The sequence below is a fragment of the Canis lupus genome, chromosome 36, assembly GCF_011100685.1.
Source record: "Canis lupus familiaris isolate Mischka breed German Shepherd chromosome 36, alternate assembly UU_Cfam_GSD_1.0, whole genome shotgun sequence".
Classification (NCBI taxonomy): domain Eukaryota; kingdom Metazoa; phylum Chordata; class Mammalia; order Carnivora; family Canidae; genus Canis; species Canis lupus.
In genome coordinates this window covers 7,078,796-7,104,162 of record NC_049257.1, presented here as the reverse complement: position 1 = coordinate 7,104,162, position 25,367 = coordinate 7,078,796, and the positions used below count along the sequence as shown (strand labels likewise).

Genomic DNA, 25,367 nt, shown 5'->3' with positions numbered 1-25,367 from the left:
TTAGATTTGATAACTAGTATGTGTGAATTTATCCAGAAAAGATTCCTCAGGTAAGGGCTAATGGGAAGACTATCTTACTGAGAAATTTCCATGAAGTATGTAACACAGCCTTGCTTACTATTATTATTGAAGAAAAACATTACAGTTGTACTCAGCAGTACACTGCATCTTCTATCATTCACATCAAATACATCTCTTGATATAGGCTGAATGAAAATTTTAGGTCTCCAGCACCCTAAGAAAATATTTCAAAGGGACCTTTTAACATGTCAGTTCAACAGATGACAAAAATGGCAAGCAGTTCTCTGACATTGGGAAGCAGGGTTTATCTAGAATGGGTATGGCATGTCAATTCTATTTTCCATTGTAGCTATCTGATGCAACTTTCTGAGAACAATCATTTATTTTTCAAAGGACATAGAATTAGTATAGTCAATAGTAACTCCAATACTTTTCCCAGAAACTCAAGACTCACTTTTCAACGCTAAATTACTTAATAAAAACTATGCAGCTCTCTGAACATCCCAGAGAGTCAGTAAACATTAAAAGACATAACTTGTATTTTTCCTTCAATTCTCAAATATTATCCAGGCGGACCCTGCACTGCAGGAAGCTGAAGTTACTGCAACTTCAAATAAGAAAGCAAGGGAACTTTGAACGTTATATTTTAGGAGATTTTAAACGTTAAATCATTCAACAAATGAGTTTATTTTGAGGTACTGAAACTTAAAATACTTAACATTATAAACTGTTCCAAGTACTAGTTTGGAAATGCCGAACTTGTGGAATGAATACTGAAATAAGAGCTTTACACGTCGTACTTTTCATTTACACTTCCACTATGGCGCTGGATAAGTCATTCAACTAAATCATTAAGATAAACCCATTTAAAAACAGTTGAAAGATGTTGTGAAATGATTCCTTAAATTGCCTCTTATGTGAATTGGGAGAATTCTGTTTTAGTGTAAATCAATTTAAGTTTCTCATAGATGGGTATCATACAAAAAATATATGTTCCAGGGCCAGTTGAATATGCAATGATATTTAAGGAAGGAAAAGAAAAAGTGGCTAATATTTTTGTTAGTCCCAAACCAGATTTATTCTTAATGCAAAGATAATGGAAAATGTTTCTGTGTCTGTGTGTTGTGTGTGTGTTGGGGGTCCAGGATCTGTTAGATATCTACATCTTAAAGAAAGAAATGTAGGTTTTCCCCAATGCTTGCTATTTTTTATATTTAGCACTTGAAGTGAAAGCATTTTATTCCTTTTATAAACCAATCTGAAACATAAAGAAATGACTCACAATAACCAAAATATGGATTCAATCTAAGTGTCTGTAAATGAATGATTGCATATAGAAAATGTCATATACACACAAACACAATGGAATACAACTGACCCTTGAATATCGGTTTGAACTGTGCAGGTCTACTTCTATGCAGATTTTTTTTCAGTAAATAGAGTACAGTTCTATAAATGTATTTTCCTATGATTCTTAACATTTTATTTTCTGTAGCTTATTTTACTGTAAGAAGACAGCACATAATACATATAACATAGAAAATATGTGTTAGTTGGACTGTTCATGTTATCAGTAAGGCTTCTTGTCAATAGTAGGCTACCAGTAATTATGTTTTGGGGGGGGTCCAAAGTTACATGTGGATTTTCAACTATGTGGGGAGTCAGTGTCTCTGACAATATATATGTGTACACACACACATGCACAGACATACGTGATGAATATATCAAGCTTAAAAAAAAAGAAGGAAAATCATGTCATTTGAGACAACATGGATGAAACTGGAGGACATAATCCTATGTGAAATAAGGCAGGCACTGAAAGACAAATATTTCATGATCTCACTTATATGTAGAATCTAAAGAAGCCAAAAATCATAGAAGTAGAGAGTAGAATGGTAGTTGCCAGGATTTGGGGGGGGGGTGGGGAAATGGGTGGGATGTTGGTCAGAGTACAAATTTTCAGTTATGCAGGATAAATAAATTCTAAAGATCTCATGCACAGTATTGTGGTGATTATAGTTAATACTGCTACACTGTATACCTGAAATTTGCTAAGAATGTGTTCATCACAATGAAAAAGAAAGAAAACTATGTAAAGTGATGGATATGTTAACTGGGTTGACTATGGTAATCATTTACTAACGTATACATTATCAAAACATCATGTTGAGGGTGCCTGGGTAGCTTAGTCGGTTAAGTGTCTGACTCTTGACTTCGGCTCAGGTCATGATCTCAGAGTCCTGAGATGGAGCTTGGCTTCAGTAGGGAGTTTGTTTGAGATTCTCTCTCTCTCTCCCAGTCTGCTCCTCCTAGCCCTTCTTGCTCTCTTTTTTCTCTCTAAAATAATAAATCTTAAAAAAAAAAAATCACATCATGTTGTACATTGAAAATATATACAATTTCTAATTGTTAATTTTACCTCCATGAAGTTGGAGAAAAATGCAGTAAAATTTAAATTTAAAATCATGTTTTTTCTTAAAACATTTTAAGCAACCAAAGTTAGGAAATTAAATTGTGTTACGAAACTTTTAAAGATAATACTACATTCGTTAATACAATGTACACTCTCTCATATGGAACTTAAACTTTAAAAGCCTAACACTTAATAAAGGTGGTTAAGTTTGCAATGACACATTTTGAACTGCAGCAATGACTACCATTCTATTCCAGTATTCATATAAAAGATTCTCTCTAAAATGTAGTTAAGATGCAAAAGGAATATTTATTTTTAGGTGGCTCAGGCAACTGAGTGTAGCCAATATTTGATTATGCTTCTGGATGAGGCTTAGTAGAATTATGCCTCTTTAAAAAAAAATGGTTTTGTTTATTTTTAAAGATTTTATTTATGAGAGTGAGAGCAAGCACGGGAGGGAGGGGGGAGGCAGAGAGGAAGACACAGACTCTCTGCTGAGCAGGGAGTTCCATGTGCAGTTTGATCCCAGGACCTTGAGATTACGACCCAAGCTTCCGCTTACACTTAACTGACTGAACCACTCAGGCGCCCTTAGAATTAATTATGCTTTTAAAACAGAAAAGAGACTATGGAACTACTTGGAACAATGTAATTCAAGAAATAAGCCAAGGTGAGATAGGATAGATAGTAAAGGAAATATAACTGTGGAATAGTTATAAATACTAGTTTGATAAAGTTTTCTATAGAAAAAGAAATAAATGAGCAGTGGAAAAAAAGTAAAAACAAGAATTCACTTATCACTTAGATTATTGAAATTAAGAATGAAATGTTAAAGAGAAACTGAGTTTGAATATTTTCTTACGAGCTGTAGATATATTGAGACAAAGATGTCACAGTAAAGTCAAGCACTGAATACTGCTGAAATAGGGAGAAAGTGAGAATAGGGCTAAGACAAAGAAGAGATTAAGGTGGAAATAGCAACAAAATAATTACAAAAAAAGAGATTTGATGAGAATATAAAAGCATAGTAAAAGAAAAGTTTGAGGACAAAAGGCAAATAAAAAATACAAGAAAATTGTATTTGTAAGTATTTATGGCTGTGTGAAACCTACACTTCTCTAAACATCATTAATATTACTGAAAAGTGGAATACAAATCCTATGATTCTTGTCTGTTCGGCATGACACAGTGTGCCAGGCAAACCCACTGCCAGTACAGGAACAATTTCAAGGCAAAATGGGATCCATTCCAGATTTCTGAAGGAAGCAGCAAGAAAATAAACAATATAAAAATAAACTTCCAAGTTCTTCACAGGATTCTGGTTTAATGTAAATCCCCCAAAATCACTATCAATTCCACAACAAAACATTCTTTAAAAAAAAGTTAAAATTCTTTACCAGTACTGTCGTAATGACAATAATTTCAATTCTATTAATTTGAAGCAGAGTGAGATTGATACTTTCCTATGGTCTTCACTGTGTTCCTTTTGCACACCTTTCTGAATTTACTTTCTTAACAAGAAGAAATATCAAATTGTGGGGGTGTCTTTTTATGCAAAATAGAAAATGAATACCTTAAATGACCAATTAAAAAAAATAAAGTTTCCCATAACTCCCTCATCCCTTTTCCAAACATTACATTTAAAATGCACTTGGGAAAACCCTTTTTATTAACCACAGATTTTATGTAATACCACTACTATTGTGAACTGAAAATATCTTCATGATGTTATTTAAGCAATCAGCACATATTAATTACCATAATCTACATAATATTATGAATTAGGTACTTTGATCTTAAAATTTGCTATAGTAAAGAAGGCTTTGAAGAGGTCGAATAGGGGATCCCTGGGTGGCGCAGCGGTTTGGCGCCTGCCTTTGGCCCAGGGCGCGATCCTGGAGACCCGGGATCGAGTCCCACATCGGGCTCCCGGTGCATGGAGCCTGCTTCTCCCTCTGCCTGTGTCTCTGCCTCTCTCTCTCTCACTGTGTGCCTATCATAAATAAATTTAAAAAATGTTTAAAAAAAAAAAAAAAAAAAAAGAAGAGGTCGAATAATTTGTCTACAGTCCAGTAGGTGGAGGAGCTGTGACTGGAACCCTGGCCTTATCAGTCTAGGCTCTTAACTTCTCAGGTATAGAGCTTGGCTGCCAGTGAAACTCAGTAGTAGTTATCTAGCATGGTGAGGTAGATATAGAATGGTAACATTTACACATCGCACCAATGCAAACTAATTTTAAGATTCCAAAACCTGTCATACAACAAATACATTTCTCACTGAGAAGCAGTGATAAGCCAAGTTTTGATATTTAAATTTTGCCTGGGAAAAAACCTTTGGTATGGCCTTTTTTTGTGCTCAAGAATGTCCAAGTAGAAATTTACATTTGAAAATAACCTAGATAGATTTACTCAAGTTCTGCCAAACCAGTTCACTTGCTGACAGAAGCAATCTGGCAAGTTTCTTAACCAAAATTCCATAGTTTAAGTATTTCTCAAACTTACTAATAGAAGTTAATCATTTGACAAAGCATGACAATCAAGTATCTTACTGTTAATTCTATCTTCTCAAAACCTCAATTCTCTTCCTGCACTATCCCATTTCCTAACAGAGGACTGGGCCTATATTACAGTAGCTAATTTAAAACCCTTGTCTACCTATTTCACTATCTAGATCTACTTAGAGTTGGTGTGTACTCTTGAAACTGGATCACACTTTATTGACTCTCCATGTATTGAATAATTCTGGACTGTATCTTGAACATTATGAGTATGTTGTGGAGACATTACGGTACATGGTACCAAGGCTGGTACTATTTTTGTTTTTGTAGCCAAGTAACTTGGTGAGGCTCAAGACTCCAAATTGTCACTTCTTTGAAGAAGGGCAGTTCAGATTTCAGTTCAATCTTGTAACCCTAGCTGCAAACTGCTTCCTATTTGCCCCACACATCTACAGCCTCGGGTGCAGCCACAGACTTGGGCTGTCTAAACACAGAACTTAGGGTTCTCTTTCCTTCTCTGGCTTTCTACTGTCTGGGGCTCTTTCCCTCCCTCTGGTGACCAAGCTTATCCTGAGCTCATTCTCCTTCCTGCTTCTTCCAGCCAGAATGATGGTGGACTTTCTATTGGAATTTTAGCCACTGCAACTATGGCCACTCTCAGGACAAAACTAAAGAAAACTGGGAATTTACTCTGAGCTGATTACTTGGTCCACATTTGACTCGTTTCTAAAATATGCAAAGTTCAGTGTCCAGTTCCTCAGGGAGTTGTTCTTGTGTATCTCACCAGAGTTAATACTGTTAATTGTAGAGAACTGGTTAGGTATTCAGTCTTCTATACAGAAGCTGTAGCTCCCAAACTCAGGGTTTTTTTTTTTTTTTTTTTATCCCTCATTTTTCTGAGCTTTCACCATAATTTTCCAAAGAAGTCTTGCTCACAATCCTATGGCTTTTCCTAAAGCTCTCCTTCTGTTCACTGCTCACTTGACAGTATTCACGCTATTGACCATAATCTCCTTCTTTGAAACATTCTTTTGGCTTCCAGCATAACTTACTTAGGTTTTCTTCCTAGGTTTGATATTTTCATTGGCCCCTCTTTCAAGGCCATACACGTGGGCATTCTCTAAGGTTCAGACATGGGTACACTGTATTTCTCTCATATACTTTTATCATTCATTCTCATATCACATCTATGGAGTTTTCATTTTCTTTTTTTTTTTTTTTTGAGTTTTCATTTTCTACAGTCTGTTTTCAGACCTACCCTCTCTCTTGATAACCACTTTCATCTCTTGATTAATACTTTTATACTTGTTCTGTTGTCTACTATAGACCAAATTTAAAAACATAACCTAGGATTAAAAATCAAAAAACAAAAAACATAACCTAGGACACCTGGGTGGCTCAGCGGTTGAGTGTCTGCCTTTGGCTCAGGATGTGATCCTAGCTAGGGTCTGGGATCGAGTCCCACACTGGGCTCCTTACAAGGAGCCTGCTTCTCCCTCTGCCTGTCTTTGTCTCCCTCTTTGTGTCTCTCATGAATAAATAAATACAATCTTTTAAAAAAATGAAAAAACATAACCTAATTACCCTTTCCTTAAATATAGTTCACATTTTTTTTTTTAAGATTTATTTATTCAGGAGAGACACAGAAAGAGACGCAAGACACAGGCAGAGAGCGGAGAAGCAGGCTCCATGCAAGGAACCTGATGTGGGACTCGATCCTGGGAATCAGGGATCAGGCCTCGAGCCAAAGGCAGACACTCAACCGCTGAGCCACCCAGGCATCCCTGGTTCATGTTTCTATGGAGTGTTCTCCTTAGCATCAAAAAATCTTAGGGCAAGATAAACCCTTAAAGAAAGTGAGATTAGGCTTTCCTGGAATAGTAAAATACAAAACAAAAACTGTAGGTCTGACAACAGGCAATAAAGTGCCAAGATCTATTATTTTCTTCATATCAAAAAGGAAGAGAAATTTAAAAAGTAGGGAGGAGAGAGTTTTAGATTCAGCTTTAGAAAAAAGTTACCACTTTGTCCTCAGGACAAGAGGAGAAGAGAATGTTTAATCTGCTGCAGCAAGAAGGAAAAGCAAGAGTTACTGTAGTTATTTGGTCATCCAGCAGAAGTAAATTCCAGATGACAGGTTCAGGGAATATGGACAAGTCAGTGAGCTGCTGCAACATTATGTGGATGCAATGTAGAGGGAGACATACTGTTCTTAATATTAAATAGTGAAGAACAATTAGAGGTAGAAATAATGTGTGTAAACCCATCCAATATGGAATTACTTAGCTGAAAACTAAGTTGGAATACAAAAATCACAATAGCATTGCTGATAAACAAAATGGAAGAGAGAAAACAAAAGCTATCCATTTTGGGTAGACAAAAATCTTTCAGGGAAAAACTTGAGGTTACATAACATGGCAAGACCACCTAAGTAAGCAACAGAGTTCACAGAGTGTAACATATTAGCTGCAAATGAAAAATTAAGTCAGCTGAGCCTTCCCTGTCTCTCCCCCACCAAATTCTAGAGATATCTTTAAGGGGACTACAAATCCATCTAGAGGTTGTTAAAATACAAAATTGAAAAAAAAGCTAGCTGGAGATTCTGTGGTTAAATGAAGCTAAGTGTAGTCTGTTGATTTCAGATCCCATAATACATTTTTATGCCTTTAAAAATTATTAGAAAGAGTACATAGTATGCAGCATTTTACAGGTCGGGGTTCTGTGGAATATCCCAGGAAATGTATCAGGCACCACACTAGCTTTTAAAGGATTAGAATCAAAATTCAGTTTGTTGTAGATTTAATATACTGGGTATAGAGAAGTAACTGGGAGCAATTTATAGGTTTGTTTGTTTGTTTATTTATTTATTTATTTAGATTTTACTTATGTATTCATGAAAGACAGAGAGAGAGAGAGAGAGAGAGAGAGAGAGAGAGAGAGGGAGGCAGAGACACAGGCAGAGGGAGAAGCAGGCTCCATGCAGGGAGCCTGACGTGGGACTCGATCCCTGGTCTCCAGGATCACACACTAGGCCAGAGGCAGCACTAAACCGCTGAGCCACCGGGCTGCCCTAGGTATTATGATTTAAAGTATAAAGATCTAACTCTTTGGGCTTGGATTTAGTTGGTGGCAACATGGCTAAATATATCAAGAAGGTCGCAATCACTGGTAAATATAGGACCTGTCATGGTGCCCTCCTTGAGAAAATGATGAAGACTGAAGGACGGCTGGGTGGCTCAGTGGTTGAGTGTCTGCCTTCGGCTCAGGTCATGATCTTGTGGTCATGATCATGTATCTCTCATGAATAAATAAATAAAATCTTTAAAAAAAGAAGAAGAAAAAGAAAATGGTGAAGATTGAAACAGGCCAGCGTATCAAATTATACTTGCTCCTTCTATGGCAAAACCAACATGAAAACATGAGCTGTGGGTATCTGGCATTGTGGTTTCTGCATGAAAACAGTAGTGCCTCGACCTACAACACCACATCTGCCATCACAGTAAAGTCTGTTGACTGAAGGAGTTAAAAGACCATAGAAGCTCCACCATTTAAAACACTGTTAGCTTATAATAAATGGGTTAATTTATGTAACAACAGAATAAAGGATAAAGCTGTAGAATAATTATTTAAGAAAGGACTGAACAAACTATATGACTTCTATGCATAAATAAGGGATCCTGACGAGATGTTAGAGTATTCTTAGTGCATGATATGATTTCAACAGAAGGAAAAGTGAAAAAGGCAGTATTTTTCTGAAAGAAAATTATAATCTGGTAAAAACTAGTCTTCAAAATATGGCTCAGTATCCCTGAGGTCCTGAAATCCTTTCAAGGGATTCACTGTTGGGAGAGAAATCTCCTTGGGTCCTGAGTGTTCCTGTACATTTTTGCTGTGTATGCCAAGAATACAAGGCTCTGATTGCTCTTTACCTGGGATATTTCTCGGGACTGTGTTTGCAGGGGACAAACCTGAAAGATAATGTCTCCCTTGGACAAGGAGCAGGCTGCTAACTCCTTGCTATAAAATGATAGATCTCCTAAGCTCAGTGTTCCTCACCTTTAAGGCAACCCACCGCATATACAAGCATCCATCTGGGTCTTACTGCATTACCCTTCCCCCTCTACAGGAGGGACCAAAGCAAATAATGCTTTTGCTTGCTGTGATGTGTATAATGAGATCTTTTTTTTTTCCCCCTGATTCTGGAGTCTTCTTATAGCATCCCTGAAGCACTAAGTGGCTTACTTACTAGCTTATAAGTAGGGTAAAAATCAAATCCCTGACGCTGAAATCCATGGAGTCAACTATTATAACATTATTAGATGTTATTATTTGCCTTTTTCACTCCCTTGGCATTTATACTGATGATGCAAAAACAATGGTGAGTGAAACTGCTGGCACCTGAGTATGATCAAGGCCATGGTACCAAACTGGAGTCACCATACTCTTTAATGCCACACATTTGGGGCAGCCCAGATGGCTCAGCGGTTTAGCACTGACTTCAGTCCAGGGCCTGATCCTGGAGACCTGGGATCGAGTCCCACGTCAGACTCCCTGCATGGAGCCTGCTTCTCCCTCTGCCTGTGTCTCTGCCTCTCTCTCTCTCTGTGTCTCTCATGAATAAATAAATAAAATCTTAAAAAAAAAAAAAAAAAGCCACATATTTGGTTAAAAAAAATCCCTGGGGGAGTCTTAAGATATCTCCTTGATGAGACTGTAAAAATTATTAATTTTAATAAATTTTGATCCCAAGTTGATAGCTTTTAAATATTGTGTGAGACAAAATAGGAAATACACAGAAAGGACTTCTGTTTCATACCAAAGTATAAGGGTTGTTTGGGGGAAAGCACTGGTTCAACCATTTAAGTTGCAAGATGAATAGTCACTTTTTAAATGGAACACTATTTTCACTTGAAAGAATGACTGACATGCAAGCTATGGTTATCCATTCTTAAAAGCAAATGAAGTTAGCTTCTAACTTTAAGGAAAACAGCTGACAAGATTTGTGGTCCATGAAAAAATTTAAGTTTTCAACCAAAAATTAAAATCCCGGGGAATGTACACCTGTTATAGCAAGTCTGACAAATGTTCAATCTTTAAAAGACTTTTATGGTGAGATCCATATGATGTTAGATGTGACTTTAAATACTACATCATAAGTCAATATTTGAAAGATCTGCATAGTTCAGTGAACCAATATTTTCCAAATGACCAATTCATGAAGCTACAAAATCATAGGTTAAGATAGACCACTGGCTTTTAATGCAGTAGAAAAGTTCACTGGTTTCAGTGTTTATAATGCCGTTAACACTTAAGAGACTACTACTACTTACTGAATTTTGGTATAGTACCAAAGGAGAATAGCCACAATTTCTAAAAAGGTTATTAAAATATTCTCCCCTTTCCCAACTACCTATCAGAAACCAGATTCCATATAATTCAACCAAAAACCAAAATAATCAAAAAACAACAGATCACAACACATCAAAGGCAGAAGCATTTCATAACACTGAAAAACAAATGTCTTCAAAACAGATTTTGAGATTTTTAAGGGTGAAGATTATAAGAGAAACTAGATTCTTTTGCGGGGCTAGTCCTACCTACTGAGGTTGAGAGAACAGACTTTTATGCTTGGGTCAAGAGAAACCAGGGCTGAACCGAATATACGGTTTTGTGGTCTCTGCAAAAAAGTAGAAAAGGGAAAAATGGGAAATGTGAGGAAGGAGTTAAAAAGGGGGAAGGTAATGAAAGCCATCATTAGAAAGAATCAAATTTGTTTAGAAGCCAGGGAAGAGGGCAGCCCGGGTGGCTCAGCGGTTTGGCACCACCTTCGGCCCAGGGCCTGATCCTGGAGTCCCAGGATTGAGTCCCACATCGGGCTCCCTGCACGGAGCCTGCTTCTCCCTCTGCCTGTGTCTCTGCCTCTCTCACTCTCTGTCTCCCATGAATAAATAAATAAAATTAAAAAAAAAAAAAAAAAAAGCCAGGGAAGAAAATTTAAAAAATGATATGCCACTTCTCATTTTTTTCCCCTCAAAAATTATTTCCGGTTATTATAAAAACAAAAACCCTAAAATAATGTATTGAATTAAAAAACAGACTAAGAACAGTAAGAGGTTTGGCTGGATTAATAATTCAGATTTGGGGGGCAGTTGGGTGGTACAGTTGGTTAAGTGTCTCTTGTCTCTTGATTTTGGAGTGGGTCATGATCTCAGGGTTGTGGGATTGAGCCCTGCACAGGGCTCCATGTTCAGCAGAGTCTCCTTGAGATTTTCTCTCCCTCTGCCTCTCCTGCTTATGCACTCTCTCTCTCTCTCTCTCCCTCTCTCAAATAAATAAATCTTAAAAAAAAAAAAAATCAGATTTGGAGGGGTTCCTGGGTGGCTCAGTAGGTTAATGTCCAACTCTTGATTTTGGCTTAGGTCATGATCTCAGGGTTTTAAGATCAAGCTCCACGCTCAGCTGGGAGTCTGCCTGAGATTCTCTTACCCTCACCCTCTCCCTCTGCCCCTCCCCACTGTGTGCTCACTCTAAAATAATAAATGAATAAGTCTTAAAAAATAATTCAGATTTGGAAGTAGTCAAAATGTCTGCAATATAAATTTCAATGTAAATATTAAGTGATTTGGATATCAATACATATTTGTTTCTTAAGTTTGTGATATATTTACTGTAACACTGGAAAAAACTCTGAGCCTTAATGAACTGGTTTTCTTCCTTCGAATTATTATTCTACCAGAGAGTCTATAAACAAAGACCAGTCTCCAAAGAGGAGTGATATAGAAATGTTAAATGTTAAAAGAAGGTATATTCAATCCAGTCTCTAGAAACAAAAATTGGAGGAATAGGACATTTGCTCTGACTGAGAAGACAGGGTAGAGTGCTTACATACATTTTTCTCTAATCCTACATAAATCCCAGCTTAGGCTGGCATGTGCCATTATATAGATAGTACAATCACTACTTTTATCTAATAAAAGATGATGAAAAGAAAGAATTCATCATTTGAAGAATATAGTAACTCTTTTTTTTAAATGAAATTGAGTTATATAAGTGACTTTGTTTCAAATACTATGCATTTAGATGATGTAAGCCAAATTTGACTTTCCCACAGAAATCATTTGATAGTTCTGTATCTTGATTAATGGTCTGATTTCTAGCTTTCACTCAAATGATGAAAAATATATTTATCATATATCTGCATATGACAATTATTTTTTAAATAAGCATGTAGATTATTTTAAATCAGTTCAGTACATCATATAGATTGGTTTTATAGTTTTTAATGGACTAAAACAGAAATTTCTAAATAAAGCAGTGTCTGTCTGCCTCTGTAATATATATCTTTAAGGTAAAACAGGTGAGTTTTTTTGGTTGTTGTTGTTGCTGTTTTTAAGTAGACTCCAGAATGGAGCCCAATGGGGCGTGAACTCATGACTCTGAGATCAAGAATGAGCTGATATCAAGAGTCAGATGCTTAACCAGCTGAAGCACCCAGACACCTCAAAATAAGGTATTTTGATAGAACTACATCCACATAAGTAAACAAATCTAGAATCTAGAAGAGAAATCTAGAAAGGTTTCTCTATACCTTCTAGCTAAAAAAAAAACCCAACCAAGGGGATCCCTGGGTGGTGCAGCGGTTTAGCGCCTGCCTTTGGCCCAGGGCGCGATCCTGGAGACCCGGGATTGAATCCCACGTCAGGCTCCCGGTGCATGGAGCCTGCTTCTCCCTCTGCCTGTGTCTCTGCCTCTCTCTCTCTCTCTGTGTGACTATCATAAATTAAAAAAAAAAACTCCCAACCAAATTATTAATGACTCCAGATCCTAAACTGCTAAAGGAAGAGGGGGAAAGGCTGTTGAGTACTATTCCAAGAGCTCTTCTTGCAAAACATAACTGGTTTCATACTATGGTTTTGCTGTTAGGGCAGTATTTTAAATTACAGATGGGAGACTTTATCAGCTACATTTTCACAAAATTGCTATATGTATTGACATTAATATGTCAAAGTATTCATAATACAACAGTCTACTATAAAGCTTTTATAATGCATATAAAACAAGGTACTTGAACAATATACGACAACTTGAATATATAGTTTAAGAGACCTGCAATAGAAAAAGTGAGGAGCTATAGAGGGCCTAAACTCGGAGAGAAAGCCACAAGTGGGAACTGCATCTGAAATCCAATGTATATGACAAATGAACTGTTCAAGAATGGGGATGCCATCCAAAACCTAGACTCATGAAGCTAGGATTTTAAAAGTTACAGAATTCCAGAAAGTAAAGCAGGGTTAAAGTTCATATCCTGCCTGCTAAAACTGTCATAATCAACAACTAGAGGAATACACCGATGCCTTTCACTGAAGGACCACCCACAGAATAAAGTACCATCTACAGAATAAAGTAACAAAATGGTAGAGAGCATTCTGTCTTCTGAAGCCATGATTATGTCATTTAAAAAAGATTACAGTAAATGAAATGCTCTTTTAAAATCCTCAGTTTTAGCCCTCAGTTAATTTATGTATGTATGTACATATTTATGGATATATCTATGTATGTAATTTCATAGGGCTCGAACTCATGACCCCAAAATCAAGAGTCTGACTGAGCCAGCCAGGCACCCCAACTTTCAGTTTATATAATGTTAAGTTATTCTTTTTCCATTAAAATCTTGCAGAAAATTTACATATCTGTGCCCACATTACCAAAATATAAACGTATTAGAATGCATTTTCTTTTCTCTATTTGAACTAAATGTCGAGCCCCTACTCAAGCCTAACTTCAGCTCACCAGGAATTTTTATTTTTAAATTAAGGTCCTACATGTTTTATCTGTAGCATTAAATTATAATTAGTGTTTCATTTTATCATATAATCAAGACCTTGCCTCATCTTATAATGTTTGCTAATTGCTTTGGGTCTCCAAATCCTTGTTTCTCCAACTAGATTATATATAGCTCCTTAAAGGAGATGGATCTTGTCCTCCTCTTTTTTTGTATTCCTGTCACTGACTAGCAAGACTGGGGAAATAGGAATTCAAATACTTCTCATCTAAGTGACTGACAAGTGAATTTTTAGACATCAACTTTCTTCAAACATATCGGAGCCTCTGTATAGACTAGAATTGCCAGGTATCGCACATCTTATTTCCTTAATGTTAGCACTGATGGCAGCTCCACAGCCACATCACTGTTTTACTCTTCTAAACCCACAAAATCTTCGCTGCTCCTCAAAGCTACCATCTACCTGGTTATCTAATAATCGTAATGACAGCTACATTAGAAATGTGCCAACTAACTGGAATCTTTCAGTAATAACTACATTCTTTGTATTTTTACACTTTTGCTGGAAGCATGTAAGTTAGATGAAAAAAGACACATATAAACTAGAAATATATACAGAAAATCAGAAATAGGGATCCCTGGGTGGCGCAGCGGTTTGGCGCCTGCCTTTGGCCCAGGGCGCGATCTTGGAGATCCGGGATCAAATCCCACGTCGGGCTCTCAGTGCATGGAGCCTGCTTCTCCCTCTGCCTATGTCTCTGCCTCTCTCTCTCTCTCTTTCTCTCTGTGACTATCATAAATAAATAAAAATTAAAAAAAAAAAAACAAAACATAAGTGCATCTTTAAAAAAAAAAAAAAAGAAAATCAGAAATAAAGCATAAAATCAGCTCTTTGGACACATAAACACATGAGTACTATTTAAATAAATAGAAGTTAAAATAAACTCAGACTATACTTTGTATCCTGGATACTAGAACCTGAAATGACTTCACAACAATTAGTAATGTTGGTTTTATCTATTAAATCAAGACTTTAAGCCAGAGGGCAGGGACAATATCTCTTTGTTCTTCCAGTAGCTCAAAACGTGAGGTAGATAGTTCAGTTATTTAATGAATGAGTGAAGAAAATGTATCAACATCACCAAATTCTACGTATTCTATATTATCATCACTCTCTATATGTTTTCTTGTATCCTCTCTATCTAGACTTTCATGTAACATCTACAAAAACAAAAAATAGAATCTTAGAAAGAGGAGGGCAAACAATTTTTGTCAAACCCTAGACATCTAGAATAGTATTTAGTTTGGCAATTGAAGTGCTTCTCATAAGCAATATTATAAAAATCTCTTATTTCCAAGATCTTTTTTTATTATTTTAATTTTTTAAATTATTTCCAAGATCTTAAAAATGACACAGTATATCACAATCCTGGTTTTTAAAAAGGTAAACCAAACAATACCAATTTATATTTACATTAAAAAACACAATTTGTTATTTAAATAACTGCCTCCATGACATATGTTACTATGTCTGACAATGGTGTTCTACAAACAAGAGATAGTTTTGTGAAGAGTAAGTATGTGCATTTTTGTGTTATTTGATTTTCTACATATTTTGAAAAAAAGAAAGGTAACAATAGGCAACAGTTTCTTGATTCTCTAAAACACTGCTCAGCTATTCTTTGGCAAGTCTACACTCATGTTAGAATTTTTGAAATTGTTCTTAGGTTGAGAAGCTATGACATTTCTTTCTTCTGAGATTAACAGTGATAGGAGTCAGGAGATTAAATTTACTATTAAATTCTGCCAAGGTCCTCTACTTTTCACTAGTACTTATCATATTAATTAAACATTATGCCCCATGCCCCTGATCTCTGGTACCCTCTTCTGTACACCACAATCTACAATCCCACAATGCTTTAAAAACACATCTGAGGAGCTTATTTCTTTGCCTCTGGAGCACCTCATAACTTAATTCTAATGAGCAGAACAAAGCAGAAGTGAAGGTATGTGATTTTGAGAGACTAGGTCCTATAAAGCACTGTGGCTTCCTTCACTCTCTCTCTTGAATCTCTTACTTTTTACTTTGAGGAAGTTATTGGCCAGGTTGTGAGGTAAGGCCCACATGGAGAAGTCTCCTACCAACAGTCATGTGAGTGAGCCATCCTGGGCGTGGATCCTCCAACCACACAAACCCTTTAGATGACTGAAGCCTTTGCCCACGTCCTGACTAATCACAAGAGATCTTGAACCAGAACCATCTAGCTAAGTGACTCCTAAATTTCTGACCCGCGGACACTGAGATAATAAATATTTGTTGTTTTAAGCAGTTAAGTTTGGGAGGAAGATTTGGGGTACTTTATTGTATGATGGATAATGGAATGACCCCTTTGCCAAAAATATCTCATCAAGAAAGACTGCAAACATGGTGTACAAGAAGTGAAACTCAGGGGCACCTGGTGGCTCAGCTGGTTAAGAGTTCAACTCTTGATTTTGGCTCAGGCTGTGATCTCAGGTTCATGAGACTGAGCCCTATGTCAGGCTCCCCACTGCTTGGGATTCTCTCTCTCTCCCCCTCTGCTCCTTCGCTTCCCTCTAATAATAATAAAAAAAGAAGTGAAATTCAGGTTTCCCATTAAACTAAGTACTTTCCCCCTAATGCCTCTAAACTATATGCAGAATACTAAGGGTCATCCATTTATATAAGCTCTGCTGTCTTGACTTTAAGATTTATTTTTAGAGAGAACGAGCATGCACGCACATGTATAGTGGGGGGATGGCGAGGGGCAGAGGGGAAGGGAGAGAGAATCTCAAGCAGACTCCCCACTGAGCGTAGAGACCCATACAGTGTTTGATCTCAAGACCTTGAGATCATGACCTGAGCCGAAATCAAGAGCCTGACGCTTAGCCAACTGAGCCACCTAGGTGCTCCTTGACTTCGTTATGCCCTTTTAGAAATCAAAGGACTCTGGCATGCTCTATGTAGGAATACTATGAACACAGAATGAACTACAAATTCATGTTTCTCAAATTTTCTAAAAGAGCTTCTTTCTCAACATACCCTTTTCCTCCACTGTTTGTCTCATTCATCAAGACACTCAAAGTTGTCATTTGCCATAATGTCAATGGGTCTTTCCCCTGTCATATATCCTAAACAAATCCTAAACAAAATAAATAGTCTAAAGAAAACAAATTCTCAAACCATTCACCAAACAGAAGGAAAGGACTGTGGGTGGTTAGTAGCTTCCTTGTGTTATTGGTTCAAAGCATCTATTAACTTAGTTATTCATTACAGAGGCTAGGGCAACTGATTATGAATGTGGGAATGTGATTTCTAGAAATTATTTAGTTTTTAAGAAGACTAATAAAAGTATATTGAAAATGGAAAAAAAAAAAAAAAACACTGTAGCCTTAGCCATTTCTGCATACTGCCTTGTAGTTTTTATGTGTAGGTGCATACTTTTAGAAAATTGCAACTAATAACCAATATATTTTTTCATTTTGGAAAAATCCTGATATACCCAAAATCAAAGTTCTTTAGGAAAAGATTTTCCTTGTATTAACTAAAATTGAATTTAATTATAACTCAACAGGTATAGAATAAAATATATGCCAATTGAAAAGATTTTAATTTCAATTACTTAATTGGCCAACACTTTTCTAAATGTGGCCTAACTTTTTACAATATATAGCTGGCTCTCAAATATTCAATATTTTTCCCCTCTATTGTCTGCCTACAAATAAAGTTATAATGGATGCAGCATTACTAATTCTTTGGAAATAAGCCATCTCTAACATAATTTCTGTTACTTACATTTATGTTAGCCCAGGTATCCAGACATATATTTTACAGACAAAGACATCTTATAAAAACAAAACAAATGGAATTTAAAAAAGAAGTCTGTTGAAGGTTCCTGTTGAGTACTTACTGACTGAAAAATAAACTCTAAAGTGTTCATAAACAATGACAAATTCCCAAATATAAGATAAATTATTAACATATCTAGGAGCCTTTTACACCATCCCATTTGTTCTAACCAAGACTAATCTCTGTATTTTGAACTAGAGATAGTACCTTCAAAGAAATATTATAATGGAATATAGGAATTTTTGAATAAAAATTAATGGTAAATGGTAAATAATATTTAGAAGTCTCTGAAACAGTAAAGTGAAATGTAAATATTGTTTACTTAAGCACTAAATTTATAAGTCACCATTTACAGCAATTCAATTATTTTATACTATAATAGACCCAATCATAAAATTGTATTTCAGAAGTCAGAATCACTGTTTCTGAATCCTGTCTTTTGCAAAATAAATCTAAACATATTCCAGTGCAAGGGTTTCTTGTGTTTATCAGCATTTTTAGATAAATGGAAATTGTAGTCGGGTGAAGAGAGCTGAATGATCCAAATAAAAAGACAAAAATGATTTTTAAAAAATGAAATGGGAGATACTTTAAAGAACTTCCCATTCTAAAATTTTTATATGATATTAAAAAAACAAGATAGTCTTAGTTATGAGGCTTATTGGTAACTGAATAACCTTGGCACACAAAGCTTATATCTCCTACGTTGTCTAGAAGGAAAGAAATAAAGATAGCGTTCTTGATTTAATGATATCTTGTGGATGTTAAGAGTCCTCATTTATTGGGAGATCTTATATTATTCAAAACTGTGTCATCCTCCTAAAACCTAAGTCATTAAAAAAATTCCTTTCTAAGCATAACATTTCAATGATTCATAAAAACATGGAGAATTATATGCACCTATATATACACTACCTTGATTTAACAAGTGTTAACATTTTGCTTCAGCTCTTTTCTTTTTCTTTTTCTTAAGATTTTATTTATTTATTCATGATAGACATAGAGAGAGGCAGAGACACAGGCAGAGGGAGAAGCAGGCTCCATGCAGGAAGCCCGATGCAGGACTCGATCCCAGGACTCCAGGATCGCACCCCGGGCCAAAGGCAGGCACCAAACCGCTGAGCCACCCAGGGATCCCCCAGCTCTTTTCTTTAAAAAAAAAAAAAAAAAAGCTATAGCTACAACTGAAGCCCTCTTTACTACCCAGAGTCAGACTCTTTTCCCCCAACTGTAGAAGTGATCATTTTTCTAAAGTTGTTAACATTCCTGTTTTTATACTTTTACTATATACTTCTGTTTTTATAAACAATGTCATAATATTTTATATTTAAAAAAATTTAAATAAATCATTCCCATTTTATCATTTTGTAATTTCTACTTTTTATTCAACATTGTTTCTGAAATCTAGACATACTAATATATAAATATTTAGTTAATTTTAATTTTTCTAAAGTGTCTCATGGTAAAGGTGTGCCATTCTGCTACTGATGGATGTGTAAGTTGTTTCTAAACAATGTAGCTTGAACATCCTCATACACATCTTGCAAATACAGAATGTTCCTTTTTATATTGTTTCAATGAAGACTTTCGCATAAGCTGGTTAGGTGGATTTTTAAAAAATTTAAGCTCTGGCAATTGAAGAAAAAACTAGAGTGTCATTTTCTAATCCAGAATCATCTGTGCCTTACTATCTACTAGTTAAATGTTTTATTTGTTTGTTAAATGCCTGTGATATAGAAAAGAGAGAATCAGGAAACATGAAACAAATCTAAGCATTTATTTTACTTGGAAATAATGCTTCTATTTAGAAAAATCTAAGTCATTTGTTTGTGTATAAATACAATTTGCTTAAATTCTAATGGTGGATCTACCTCAGGAAAATAAAACAAGGAAGATGTGTTATATGTCAGCATTTGAATGTTGCTTTTTGCAGAAGCATTGGTAGGACTGAAAAGAATCTTCACCCCTGTTCCTGCCCACCCAAATTTGATAAAATACTGACTAATTCAGGAAGTCTGTGGAACCTGATTTCTCATTTCTTATTTCCTTTATGGAATAAACCAGCAGTGCAGTCTACCTTTAATTCCTTTTCTCTTGGTATTCCTGATTTTACATTATCATGTGGCTGATCAAGAATCAAATTATTCTTCCTTGCTTCACTGTCTTCAAGCAGGGGAACATAGCCAAAACTGTTATCTGCAAGACAAAAACCTCTTGGATATAAGTAGAGAGCCCCTGTTTTTAGGACCACCTGGTAAAATAAAAATAAACCAGAAACCCCAATTATAAAGATATTTTAAATTGCGAGCTTCGAAAATTCTTTAGATAATAATTACTTTGACAATTTAAATTTGCTATTTTAGATTTTTTTCATTCCCACTAAATACACAAAACCCCCACTCCCCAAAATCAGTGGTGTAAAAAATATATAGAACTTAGAAAACTAGAAGTTCTTTATAACTTAATAATAGCAATTAAACTTTTAATAAGCCATATTTCCAGGTATGTATTTCTTGTTTAAGATAATTATTTGCATAATTACTCCATACTTATTCTAGGAAAATTAGAAGACGCAGACATGCCAAAAATAAATAAATAAACAAATAAATAAAAACTGCCACAACTTTTATGACCTGTGAATTATTACTGTTAACATTTTGGTTTATATTTTTATCACAGTTTTTCTTTTCCTATACTTACAAATTCAAACAAAAATCTTTTTTACACATAAAATTATATACATTTTTTATCCTGCTTTGTTCATTTTTCTATGTATTATAGGTCTCAAGATAGTAAGTTAACATCTATAATCATCATTTTTCCTTGGCTACATAGCTGTTTGTTATATGAATGACTAATTTAACTCTGAACATTTACTTCTAACTTTTCATCATTACAACTTTTATTGTGGGGGCAGCCCTGATGGCTCAGTGGTTTAGTGCCGCCTTGGGCCCAGGGCGTGATCCTGGAGACCCAGAATGGAGTTCCGTGTCGGGCTTCCTGCGTGGAGCCTGCTTCTCCCTCTGCCTGTGTCTCTGCCTCTCTCTGTGTCTCTCATGAATAAATAAAATCTTTAAAAAAAAAAAAAAAAAAAGAACTTCTACTGTGATAAGCTTCCTTGCATATATAACTTTGAGTTCTATAATAAATATTTTCTTATGACATATTTTTAGGGCTTGAATTTTTCATTTAAAAGGTACAGACATTTAAGAAAGCTTTTGCTATTTACTGGTAAATTGTCTTCTAGGAAGTTTCATCAACTTAGAATTCTACAATATAGTATATGTGCATGTTCATTTCCCCATAACTCTGTGCAAGTATTCATTTCTTAAATAAAAATATGTAACTGCACTAGTTATTTAAAAATCAGAACTATTGAGAAATGATGGAGAAATAAAAAAGAAAAACTTAACTTCTACCTTTTTTTCTCCAAGAGGTTCAAGTAATACATAAAAAATTAATATGAACATACCTTGACTGGAATTCACAAGAAGCAACTGTGATTTTAGCTTGTCAATAATAGTTTGTTGAAGTGACAGCTGTTCCTGTTGCTCACGTATTCTCTGCTCATAGTTTTCAGTCTGCTGACATAAAAACCAGTTAGCCTGGTATTTACTAGCAGACGTGCATATACATTTACTGTCCATTAATTAATTATATATAGAGGTGAGTTGCTCGATTGCCATTTCTCAGGTATTGAGCACGCTGTTTGTGAACTAAAAACTGGCTTCAACAGTGTATTAATAGTCATTATAAACATCACTGATTTAAAACACTTAAAACACTGCAAAATTTAAAAAATCATCTTAATTAGTGAAATTTCAGTTCATAGTTCTTGGTCCTTCAAGCTAGTATAAAAATTGTAATTTAGAATTCAGTCCCTAATGAAAACAACAAAAAAGCATCAATGACAAAATGCATGTTATATTGTTCTATAAAAGTATATACTAACTTATTTTTTTAAATACCTAACTTATAAAATGTTAAGATTTCATATCTTTTAAATAAACAGTTTGAATTGGTATTTAGCATATAAAACCACAAAGGAAGTAGCACAACCTAAGTAGCATTTTCCCTATGAGAAAATCAAATGAGCAAGTACAAATTATAAAATTATATTTATCAGAAACTTCCTTTTTCAGATTAAGTTTTAAGAAGTCAGGAGAATATGTGGTTTATCCTTACTGGATATCTTTAATATCATAATTTCCCTTATATTTTTAATCCATTCATCTTGCTATTTTATTGCAATGGCTGTGAGAATTAAGCAATGAAAGAAGATAGCAGTTTGCATTAGAAAATAAGAGATGCTAACAAACCTTCAAGCAAATTTGAAAATGTTGCATTACAATTACTAAAGTTTAAATATATATTACCAATAATAGAGAATTCTTTATCAATTTTTATCACTGGTGCAACAATAAATGACTAAACTGTAAACTCTCTGAATGTAAAATAAGATCCTAATAATCTTGGAATGTCTTCAGTAGATACTAAAGAATTTGATTTTGAGGGGTGCCTGGGTGGCTCAATCAGTTAAGCGTCGCCTTCAGCTCATGATCCCAGGGCCAGAATGGAGTCCCACATCGAGCTCCCTGCTTAGCAGAGAGCCTGCTTTTCCCTCTCCCTCTGCTATTCCCCCTGCTTGTACTCTCTTTAATAAATAAATAACATCTTTAAAAATTTTTGATTTTGTTGTATTTTTTTATTTTGTTATATTTTTATCAATGTTCAAAATTAGTGAAATTATTATTTTCAGAGACCAATAAGCTTAAAGTACTTTGTAAGTTACACAGCTCTTCCTAGATTCCCAAAATAAATTAGCTTAGGAAATTAAAAAGTATATATTTAATTTATTTGAGAAAGAGAGAGAGAGAGAGAGAATGAACATAATGGAGGGGTGGGAGGAGGAGCAGAGGGAGAGGGAGAAGCAGACTCCCTGTGAGTGGAGAGCCCAACATGGGGCTTGATCCTGGGACTACAGGATCATGATCTGAGCTGAAGGCAGATGCTTAACTGACTGAGCCACCAGGTGCCCCTAGTTTAGGACATTAAAGCAAAATACAACATTTTCCCAAATAAAGGGGGAAATTTTATATGTAATACACTTCAAACAATAATTAACAGAGTGATAAGTAACTCAAGTGGTTTGTTATATCTTTGCATTATTGTCTGAGAGTAGTGTTATATAACCTTATACTCCCATAGAACTCTGTGAAGTAATTTAGACATAGGAGATATTTAGTACATGCTTGTTAGGAAAAAAAAAAAAAAGGAAATAAAGAATCCAGGTTAAAAAAAAAAAAGGAATCTAAATTCTATTAATACAAATAGAAGAATGTATGTTGTGAATCTATCTGGACCATATGATCTATAATTATGAGTCTCCAAACTAAATCTTAAATAACAGGGCCATGCCTTTCAGGACAAGACATTTTATTCTCACAAAAATCTATATCTGAACCCCTAGAGTGAGTAGGATTTAAATATCTACAGCAAATTCTGTAGCATCTTAAATTTCCCTGAGCTACACAGAGCTACCAGGCTGAGGAATCAGCAAACTTGCTGATGTTACTTCTTTTTGCTATCTACTTCTGTTTATTTAAACTTTCTCCAAAGAATTCAAAGCTCTTCATGAACACTAACCAGTAAATGCTTATTCTTTTACTATATTTTGATAGGTAAAAATATTCTACTATCCAGACATTAAGTAACCAGGACAAAAAACCTAGCAAATTAGAGACAGACCCAGAATAAGTGTGCAAGTTATTCAAACCTTAGCCCACTGTCTATTATATATATTTTTTTCCTGCCTTCATGGAAAAAAAAAAAAGGACTTGTATTTTCTTTTGGAACCAACTCAGAAGTCTTTGCCAGGTAATATTCACCTTTTAGTCTCTGGCTTAAAAACATACTTTAGAACACCTACAGATAAAATATTATAGAAAACGAGTAAGGCTGAAAATGTTATTTATTGGGTGGGAAAGTTTCAAGTTGAAGTTTTGAACTATTAAACTACTTAATAAAGTACTCAGTAAACTCCAGTAAACTCTATAATAACTTAAAAACTGATATTCTGAAAGTATAGCAGGGGAAAAAGAATAGTAATAGTCCTTGTTCTCTTACTGCTTTTTCCATATACTTACATTATAGCAATTATAATATTTTAGTCTAATTACCCATTAAAGCGATTATAATATTTTAGTCTAATTACCTATATTTCTGATTTTGCTTTAGACTATGACCTCTTCATAGTCAGAGGCTAGAGGCTATTTTCTTCTGACATCTCTAAAGTATAGAGTGGCTGGTACATTTTAAGATGCTCACTATATTAGCTGAATAAAAAGACTTTAAGTTGCTAAGTATCACAGAAACAGGCATGACTTCAGAAGTTACCTGAAAGAATGGAAAAAAGACTTTGCTTTTATTTTAAAAGGGAAACAGGAAAAATGGAGAGAGGTCAACAGGTGAATAGATAAAAAGAAATTAAGTTTGAGAAAATGGGTGCAAAAGATAGGCAATATCTGAATATTTTTTTGTCTTTTTTTTTTTTTTTAAAAAGAGAAGCTTATACCATCAGAAAAAAGGTACTAATTCAAGAAAAGAAAATACATAATCAGAAAACAGTATAAAGATTTTGACCACAAGGCTATGAGAGGGCAAGTCCAGAAGAAGATACCGCATCCAACTGGGAAATAGCCAGTAAATTTCAATTTATTTGCTGTATTTGGAAACTGAAACAAGAAGTTTTTTTCTTTTTATTAAATGCTTTTGTTCACTGAACAGATATGAATAAACTTATAATCTGAAAAATCCTTTTAAAAGGTCAGATAATTGTTGTACTGTCACAGCATTTTTTAAAAAACAATACAATTACAAACCAAGTGCATTCCAGCCCTATCAAAGACCCCACAAAACAGAAAAATCACTAACAACCACATTGAAAATGTACAACAGCAATGTCTTGTCAACACTTCTGTACAGAGCACAGACATGACAGCTAAAACAGACAGAAGAGAAGATGCTTTTGACAGCCAGTGTGTGTGAATGATTCTTTGAGTCAGATGGCAGCAACAAGTTACCAACTAGGAGATCTGCATGACAACTAACCATCCATCTGTATCAAACACCATCTGGCCAAGATGACTCTGGCTTCTGTGTATTTGACACTCCTTCCAATTCCAAAGACTAGCAAAACAAGTGGTCTATCAGCATCTAAAGAGGTAAGCAGGTACTTAGGTACATGTGCCCATGTGCCATAATGTACTCTGTACTCTTTCTTAGTGTTCAAAAGCAAAACTTAAAACAATGCTGATCAATATAGTACACATTTTAAATTTATTGAAAATGGTTGTCCATACATGCCCTTCTCTGATCATAAACAAAGCAGAAAGCTTATCTTTAGAACTGTCCCTTTACCCAGGGAAAATTTCAATTCATCTTCAAAACTAAGGCAGCATATTCTCTATAATTTTGGATATACAGCTGCTCAAGTTTTCATGGGTTTCATAAATATTAAAAGAGTTCTATAAATTGAAATTTTTTTCCTACTGCTGACACTGAAAACTGTCATTTTTCATATTTTCCAAAGTACTCATTTCCTAGATGGGTGAACAAAAGTTCAAGTGCCCTTTGTCATGGATGGTACTTGGAAAAGGTTCAAACATTATCCCTTTTCATCCTCAAGAACTAATCCAATATTCTGAAAGATACCATTTTTTCCCTCCAGGTATAAAGACAATAGGAATTTAATAAATTGAATGGGTTAAAAAAAGAATCTCAATTT

General features: G+C 35.0%; 1 protein-coding gene across 7 annotated transcripts in view; it reads right to left on the bottom strand.

Moving 5' to 3' along the window:
- Positions 1-25,367, bottom strand: part of TANK (TRAF family member associated NFKB activator) — a 94,311-nt gene that overhangs the window by 13,990 nt on the left and 54,954 nt on the right. For 5 of the 7 annotated variants that reach the window (XR_005384597.1, XM_038584648.1, XM_038584649.1 and 2 more), the window contains 2 exons: positions 21,054-21,165; positions 19,659-19,777 (listed from right to left, as the gene is read on the bottom strand). The exons of 1 other annotated variant lie outside the window; for it this stretch is intronic. Coding sequence is in view for 5 of the 6 variants with exons in the window: in XM_038584648.1 (XP_038440576.1) it covers positions 19,659-19,777; positions 21,054-21,165 (231 nt within the window). In the remaining variant the exon portion in view is untranslated. The remainder of the gene's footprint in view (positions 1-19,658; positions 19,778-21,053; positions 21,166-25,367) is intronic. One more of the 7 variants, XM_038584651.1, reaches the window with a different exon arrangement.